Source organism: Notolabrus celidotus, chromosome 22, assembly GCF_009762535.1.
Source record: "Notolabrus celidotus isolate fNotCel1 chromosome 22, fNotCel1.pri, whole genome shotgun sequence".
NCBI classification, from domain to species: domain Eukaryota; kingdom Metazoa; phylum Chordata; class Actinopteri; order Labriformes; family Labridae; genus Notolabrus; species Notolabrus celidotus.
Window position 1 is genome coordinate 25,653,919 of NC_048293.1, and position 9,251 is coordinate 25,663,169.

Consider the following 9,251-nt stretch of genomic DNA (forward strand, 5'->3'; position numbering starts at 1 on the left):
CCTAAAGCACTGAAAGAAACAGCTGTACCTAAACGTGTCAGTCTAAGGCAGAGATACAGGAGCTGCACGCCTAACTACTGCTAACTTTAGCTCTTCATTACATGACTCAAGTCCTTCATCAGGTTAAATGACAGCAAAGACATACAGTGAATGGACTTGAAGCATGAAGAAAGTAGTCTTGAAGCAGCACCTCTATGCTGCATATCTTCCTTATCTTTCTACTCCCCTCATTTCTGTCTCTTTCAGATTCCTCATGTTAAAAGAAAAAGACATAGTCAAAGCTTCATAATGATGTGGACTGACAGAACTCTGAGCCTGGTTATGTTTCTAACACTAGATGGGTTGTAAGCTCCAGTATAAGCTCAGATACTTTTCTTCTCTTTGCAAACCCAGTCACAAGGTGTTGGATTTTTGGAGGTGTATGTGTTAGCCCCTCTGTGACCTACAATTACCCATAACAGAGACATGAGTCGTTCTGCTGAGAACTCTAATTCCAGCGTTAGAGAGCACAGCGCTGTTATAGATGTAGTCGAAATGTTCAAATGTCCAACTAAGTGAGATTACAGTCCTGGATTTAACAAAAAGAAACAGACTTTCTGGGGCTTCACACATCAGACCTGCAGGGTGAGAGAATGGCCCAGCACATTCACTGAGGCAGAAAACACACCTGGAATAGTTTCTTATGCACTATCATCAACACATTTACAGTGCAGACTGAGAGTAAAACGTCCTTCTCTGTCAGATCTGCACAGATAAGCATGAGCTATAAACACACAGACACACATCCTGAGGGGCACAAACAAATAAAGAATCCCCCACTGTTACGACAGAGTTGCACTGAACACACACACACACACACACACACATGCATTCAGGTCTTTGTGCCACTTCCCTCAGCTACCTGTGTGACAGCTTGTGTATCCTGCTGGTTTGAAAGGTAAGCCTCAGAGAGACGCTGCACAGAATGATTGTGTAAAATGGGTCAGAGCCTGAATATCATTACTGCCCCGCTCCCCATGTGTGTGTGTGTGTGTACACCAACTCCGTGCATGTGTGTGTGTGTACACCAACTCCGTGCATGTGTGTGTGTGTTTGACAGAGAGAGAGAGAGAGAGAGAGAAGCTGTGAGGATTCTGTGTGTGAAAAGGGGAAAAGTGTGTGTATACAGTTGCAAGTGAGTGTGAAAAACTGTGTGTGTGTGTGTCACACTTAAGCAGCACTGCCACTTGGGGCTTCGAGCTGAACTCTCCAGAGTATAAAGACCGGCGTGGGAAGGGATTGAACTTGTGTGTTACGAGGTGTGTGTCGAGAGGCAGTGTCAGAAGGGTGTGAAACCATGCCATGGCCCACTTTCCTGTCCGGCTTTAGGAATTCCAAACACAGAGCGAGCCGTATGGGGAGGGAGGGAGAGATAGAGGAGGAGAGTTATCTGTATTCGGGTGATGCTGCGGAGTTCTCCATATCCATATCCCGCGTCGAGGTAAACCCATGAATATTGTACGAGGCGAGCTGCTGCAGCAGATCCGGCCAGTGTTTACAGGCGGGGGAACTCATCCCCCCCACATATGGATGAGATGCTGATAAACAGGAGATATTGGCATTACAGAGTCAGGTGTGTCAGGCAGCCCCGCTGAGACAGGAGAGCACCACCAGCACCGCCGACATGAATCTCCACCCCCACAGACGCCAGCACTTGATATCCAGCCGGGGCCCAGCGCTGCACACAGGCGGCATTGTCATGAAATTGTGCACAGTGGGGGGAATTTGGGAGGGGGTATCCAATTTCTGCCTGCAGATCAGTGTGTGTATCTCAACAGGGGATGGGAAGGGTGTTTTTTTTTTCCTCTGGTTACTGTCACAAACGAGAACAGTAACAGCAAAGCCTCTGTTATCCACGTCTTTGAAAGTGGCGTGTGTTCACCGGGATTTGAGAGGCTTGTGTGATTTGTAATACTTTTTCTTCTTCTGTTTCCTTTTTCTTTCCACAGTCCGTCCCAAAACCCATCGCCCTCGAGCCTTGCTTTGGCAACAAAGCGGCCGTGCTCTCCATCTTCGTGCGGCTACCCAGGGGCACCGGCGGCATCCCTCCTCCAGGACAGTCTGGTAAGATGCAGCAGCTGAATCCTCTCTCTCTCCCTGCTTCATCTTTTTGATTGATTGTTGATTCCTTGATACACTTTCCCCGGTGTTATGAAGCTTTAGTAACAGTAAGAGAAAGGCATGTTCACACCCAACACTCTACTCCTCTAACTTGTTACACTGTCCTCTCTCGCTGGAGCTGAAGTTTAAATCCACTGAGGTTAAGAAAACGGCAAAGTGTCCACATCTGCAGATGTAATGTCATTTCAGAAAGTTCTCTGTTTACACTGAAACACCAGAACTACTTCTGCTGTCAAACAAACTAAGTTTAACTTTGAATAATGGATCTGAATGTGGCTCATAATGTTACAGAATAACCAGGTGAAGTGTTATTTCCTTAGAGTATCAACCATCACTATTTTATTTATGCTAAGTCATACAAAAATAGGAAGGTGGCGCATTTAATCACATATTTATGCTAATAAGAAACTTTATTTATATAGAACTTTTTTCAACAAAGTTAAAAAGTGCTTCAAAACAAAAAATGCAGAAAAATAAAAAAGCATATTTTAACTTTTTGTTAAAAAAAGGCCTCAGAGAGTCAAAAGGATCAAAAATAAGCCAATCTTAGGCAAGCATCTCCTGTTGTCTGCAAGTAGCAATCACAGCTTTTTTAAAGGTGTCTGATGGATTTCAGGAGAGCAATCAAACTGCTGTTTGGACACTTGGAAAAACAACCCAAGCTTGTTACTCCAAGTGTCCAAACACAATTTAAGAATCAAGAACTTTTACTGGACATGCTTTGATCAGGCATATTTGACTGCATAAGCAATAACTTGAAGCAAAATTGAACTTTATTTGCGGTTCTACTTCTTTTTTTTTTAATACATGCCCCATATTTAAAAATCAGGGCTGTGAAAATAACATGTTAATTTTGATCACAGAAAAAATGATGTGTTCATATTGAACTCTGATGTCATATGTCACTGATCCAACAACCTTCCACAGCAGCCGTGTGTGCATGATAAAAAAAGTTCCTGATATAAGCTTACATGTCTTTTGATTTACAGTTGTGCTCATAAGTTTACATACCTGGGCAGAATTGATGATTTCTTGGGTAATTTCTGTTGTCTTTATGGAGCGACGCCTGTGAGCTAGTTCAGGCAGACAACTCGAGCTGCAATGCCATACACGTCACATGTCCCACTCTCATAACCATCATCCAATCCTGCCCTCTGCCTCTCAAATTGGCGGTCTATTTAAACTGGGGAAAATCTCCCATCTCTCCCTCTGCCTGTCAACGCCTCTGCTGCTGCATGCCTATTGCTGATATTTCTTCTTCCCCACCGCCTCCCCAGCATCCACCTGCAGGCTCCGGGGGTGTTTAGTATGTTTTGCTCATCACTCCTCAAAGTCTGCATGTAAACTTATCTACAGGGAGTGATGAGGCCGGAGCCTGGGCGCCAAACATGAATATGTATTTGCTGCTACAATAAACAATTTAAACGTGAGTTGTCAGACTGAAATGATATAAAAAGAGTCAACACAGCTGTTTGATAATAATTTGCTTCACCCAACCACTAACCATGAGAGAAAAAAAAGGTTTTCTCTTATCATTTTTATTCTCTGAAAAATGGTCAAAAAAAATCACAAATTCTGCCAGGGTATGTAAACTTTTGAGCACAACTGTATATCATTGCATCCATCTAAGAGATCATTATCTGTGATCTATTAGTAAGTCTGCCCAGGGTCACGATGCATCCTCGAGTCTGCACACACACACACAAACAGAGACATGCTCGGTTACATCCAAACTTTAACATCTTGCATAAAGTCCTGATGTCTGCAGAGGCCTCTTGGTGCCAGGTCAAGCAAAACAAAGAACCATGTGTGAGTCCAGGTGCACATCCAAATATGCAAATCCATATATACTAGATTTATATGTCTACATGTGTATGGGGGGGAGAAGGGACACCGGATGATCAAGTTAAAGTAGTTTGTGAATTAACATTTACTAAGGAGAGGAATAAGGTACAATAAAAGAGTGGAAGCTAGAAATGACCGTCTAGAAAGTGTGTAGCAGTAAATCTGTCCACATTAATAATATATGTGATTAATTAAATACAATTAATCACAAAGCCTGTAATTAATAAGATTAATTATTGAATTTCTTGATAGCACTATTAAAAACACTAGAAGCAGCTTTAATAGAAACAAGGAGGCTAAATGGTTCATACATAAATAAGTGGTGGAGGTCAGACAATAACTTTCACACCATGCACATCATATTGACTTATCCTTCCATGTTTGATATTAAAGGTGACATATAATGCAAAATTGACTTTTTAATGGTTCTCTACCTGAAATATGTGTCCCTGTCTACAAACCCCCCGAGAATGAAAAAAATCCATTCTGCCCCTGTTCTGATTTCTCCACCTTTCTGTAAATGTGTGTGAAACGAGCCGTTTCAGACTTCAGTGTTTTTGTTACGTAACAACAATATCCGGTCTGTCACGGAGTCAGAGCTCGGAGCTTGTTCAGCCCATAGACTGTATAAAATAATACTGAATCCCTCCCCCGTTTTTCATTACCTGCACAAATGTGTGCTAACAAGGAGCTGAGGAGGGAGGCATGCTAGTTGTAGGCTGTCTTAATAAACACAAAGGTCGGTTTTACTCCCCACGTCTGCAGATTTGAAGATCTAGTGGATGATTTTTATTTGTCATGGATAAGTACTAGCGCTAATTAGCATAGCCACATAGCTATATGTTCATAGCTGTAGCTGTAGCTGTGTACCAAGACACACGTCGACATACTGACAAATAAAACAACAAGAAACACTAAATCTGTGACCAATCCTTCAGAAAAGGTCCCGCTGCCTTTCTGGTAGAGGTCGGTTTTACTCCCCACGTCTGCAGATTTGAAGATCTAGTGGATGATTTTTATTTATCATGGATAAGTGCTAGCGCTAGTTAGCATAGCCACATAGCTACATGTTCGTAGCCGTGTACCAAGACACACGTCTACATACTGATAAATAAAACAACAAGAAACACTAAATCTATGACCAATCGTTCAGAAAGGTCCTGCTACAGGCGCCTCTCCGTCAGGATCAGATTCAGAGGGTTGAAGTGACGCGATCTCTGAGCAGCCGTGTATATTCAGCCAACATGTAAACATTCGATCAACGTGCTGGAGAGCCGAGAGCCACATCCACTTCCGGAGGGGGCGTGGTCAGAGAGAAAACAGACTGTTCTGAGGAGGACTGAAGAAGAGGGCTTTTCAGGCAGACCAAAATCAGATTTCAAAGTGTTTTTTTGAGCATAAACTTTAAAGACATGTTTTGGGGACCTCTTAGACCAATATATATTGATGAAAAAAGCGTGATATGTCCCCTTTAAAGATCTGAATTAAAGAACAGATCACACAAGGATCCTTGTGTTAGCTTCATTTGTGGAGCAGGCACCCCACCGTCCTCTGTGCACCGATCACTGCCGTGACTCCATGCTGCGATCATCTGGTGCACGCCATCCCTCACTCTCTCTTCCTCCTGTCTATCATCAGCCGTCCTATGAAATAAAGCCAACTTCCCTTTCCCTGCAAACACATCTGAAATTGTGTTTTCTTTTTAAATCCTCCAACATAAACAGAGAGGAGGAAAATAACGCTGTGTGTGGCAACGATCTTCAGCGACCGAAAGCAGAGTCAGGGGGATTATGGGATATGTAGTCTATAATCACACACCTACAGTAAAACAGGAGCTCCGAATCTACCCGATCATGTTCTCGTTTGTTTGCAGTAATTATTTCATGGCTGCACCATTAACGTGACAAGGATGTATTGATTTTTAAAGATGCTGCAGATACCGTAGCAGGCTGCAGCGCTCTCCTTGCTTTGCCTCATATATTCTCCCTGTCCCCTCCTCGTCCTCCTCCTCCTCCTCCTCCTTCCCTGTGTGGAGAAATGAAGGCTGCAGCACATTTGTTGCTTTCCAACTCATCAGTATTTTCTCCATCTCCATCTCCATCTTTCTGTCTGCATGTTGTCGAGCAAAAACATGCCAGAGCTCTTTTCCATCCCGCTCTTGAATTCTATTCGACTTCTTCCTTTTCTTTTCCTTCCCTTCAGTGTGGTTTTGTTGTAAAGAGCAATAAAGTCTCTTCTTTTTGTTGCCTGTCCTTGCTTTTTCTCCTCCTTCATTCTCTCCCGGGCAGTCTGATAGCACTGAGAATGGAGCCATTACTTCCTTTCATGCTCTTCTCCGTCACTTGCTTTCTTTATATCCCTGTTCGTCCTTCATCTGTTTCCCTTCTCTTTCTTCCCCGAGACAGTCAGATACGACTCAGGACTAAACACTTCACTTGCCTTTTCTCAAAGTTTCCCCCTTCTTCTTTGAGTCCTTGAAGAAGACAGTGGAAGGAAAAAAAAAAAAAGCAGAACTTAACTTGATTCTCTTTCTTTTTCCCCCCTCCTATGTTTTACAGCCTCTTTGCCTCCCACAGTTTAAGTCCCCAGACCTTCACTGAGCCCGGGGCCCTTATTAATTACCACTTAGTCCTTTTGTCATTACAAAACTGCCTCAGCTCTCACTGGAGCTTTCCCTCGGGCGGCTTTTTGTTGAGACCATGTTAGCTGTGTGCCTAGCATTTCCTCATGCCCACAGGCTCATGTGTTAAAATGCTTTTAACTCGCTTCCCATGCAGTCACGTTCGCTTTTTCAGTCCTCGGGCTGCTGTCTGTCGTCGGCGTCACAGCATCACAGCACATCTGTCTACAGTTAGCTTCAACATGGCCGCTTTCCAAACAGCCTAGAGGAGGTCAGGACTGTGGATTATCCCTGATTTTTATCAACCATCCTGCACCCACTTCTAGATCGGGAAGCAAGCTAATAGTTGCAGCCAGTTAAGCTGAAGACTCTCAGACTGTGTGATCCCGGCTGCAGCTTCTCCCCTCGGAATTGATATATGGCTGGCGGCTATGTGCACTCGAACAGGGTAAACGCATCCATCATTGGTGATAAATGGAGTTTATTGGAATTTCATGGCTCAGAAAGTATTAATAAATGTTAATGAAGTGTGCTGTAAGTTAATGATTGCCTGCACTGCCAATCTACGAGCAGAATGTAAGCGTATGAGGGGGATTCTGCAAGTGAGGGGGTGTGTGATCCAATTTTACACTTCCCATTGATTCTAATAGGGCTTCAGTATGCTGTGTCTTCCTATAGTGAGAGTGTTGATTGACACTGCTCATGCACAGTGTCTTTAAAAAATCAAGCAGAGGAGCTGCCTTTCTAAAAAAAAAAAAAAAAAAGCACAAAATGCATCAAAACCACAATCACAGCAGAAAATCAATAAAAGACAATCAGGAGGGATAAAGGGAGAGATGAGATGAGAGGGCTGATGGACGGGAGACACTGGGTAGAAGAAGTGGAGGTTCATTGCGTAACGTTGCAGATGGCGGTAATACATTTACAGAAAATGTCTGGAAAACAAAAATATAAGTGTTAAATATTTTAGGTCGGACTGCCACGCTCAGCACTCAGTTTGATTGACATCTCTGTGCACACACTCCACATTTCTTACAGCCAAACTGTGGGGAACATTCACTGCCTCCTCTTTGCAGAAAATGCACCATGAAAGTTAAGATGTGAGCACAATGGAGCTGAAACGATTACCAGGAAAATAATTAATCGCCGACTCTTTGGTCTTTATTCCTCACATTTCTTAGAAGCTTTGCTGCTTTTCTTTTTAAAGTTATATCTTTGGTTTATACACTCTTATTGATAGAGGAGAGGACAGTGGATAGTGTAGGAGACTGGGAAAATGACATGCAGGAATGATGCCGCAGGCTGAATTCGAACCCAGGCCGCCTGTTACATGGGTGTGCAATTTAACCTTTGGGCTAAGTCTGCACCCGGTTTGCTGCTTTTCTTTTCCAAACATCACATTAAATGAAAAGTTGAGGGTTAAAGGATGTTGTTTGGACAAAATAACAATTTGAAGACTTCATTTGGCTCAAATAAATTGTGATAAGCATTTGTAACATTCTTAAGAACATTCTACAGACTGAACAATCACCTCTTAAGGGCCTGTGTCCACTAATGCTGTTTATTTCGCTGACAGTTCCCATGACCTCAAATTCAGAGCGCTTCTAATTGGGGCTAATTGTTGCTAGGTTATGAAAGTTACCTGCAACATTTCCATTTCCCTTAGTAGTGACTGTTAAGTCTGATTCCTTCATATTTTCTTTCATTCAATGCCATAAAAACAAGGCAAAATTAAACAGCTGATAGAGCTTGTGTCGAGGCGTTAGCAGCAGCTCCATATCTGGAAATTATTCCCCCAAAAAACGAATGTGGTTACTCTAAAAGTTGAACTATTTGAAGGCTGAGGATGTTTTTACACACTGAGGACACTGAGCACTACTAATGCTGAACTGCATTTGGATAGAATGGAAAATAGGCGTTAGTGGACACAGGCCCTTAGTCATTAACCCCTCAAAGACCTAAACAGCCGCCGCCGACTATTTGTTCTTAAATGTTTGATAACTTTTAAACCGCTAATCCTATCAACAAGCTTTAAAAACTCAGTTACAGCGGACATTCTCAGCTTTCCATTCATACCACATTTGTCTCATTCAGCATATTCAAAATAAATTCAAGAGAGTCTGGTGCCCCCAAAGATGGCCCCCAAAGTTCATCTACAGTACATACTGACCCACAAGTATTCTTATTTTTCTCTTATAACACCTTAAAACAAAACTGTGTCTGCGTTCTATCAGTGGTCAGGGTTCGTTCATTATTTGGATGTTGTCTTAATGTCTTCCCCTTTTTTTCTGAGCCTGAAGTGACCATGGATGGAGAAAAAAAAGGGGTGAACTGACAAGAAGCAATAGGCCAGGAAAGGCTATAATAAAATCGCACCGGTATATAGGTAGTATCTTATGGATGAAATACCACATTTCCAATATAATACCAAGTATATTGGGAGCACCGGTGTGTAGGACACTGCACACTGTTTAAAATGGAAAGAAGATATCTTTTTGGTGCAAGTTGCTTTATTGCCTGTTTATCTTGGGACAACACAAAATGTACAAAGTTGACATCATGCTGCATTGAAGAAGACTTATTCTGGTTTAGGTAAGGGGGGCAGAATTTTTTTTATTTTTATTTT

The 9,251-nt window shown here is 42.6% G+C and overlaps 1 protein-coding gene across 3 annotated transcripts in view; it reads left to right on the top strand.

Annotated features, from left to right (window-relative positions):
• atrn (attractin) overlaps window positions 1–9,251 on the top strand; it is a 252,196-nt gene that overhangs the window by 231,221 nt on the left and 11,724 nt on the right. For all 3 annotated transcript variants that reach the window (XM_034674875.1, XM_034674883.1, XM_034674876.1), the window contains one exon: window positions 1,989–2,103. In XM_034674875.1, coding sequence (XP_034530766.1) covers window positions 1,989–2,103 — 115 coding nt within the window. The remainder of the gene's footprint in view (window positions 1–1,988; window positions 2,104–9,251) is intronic.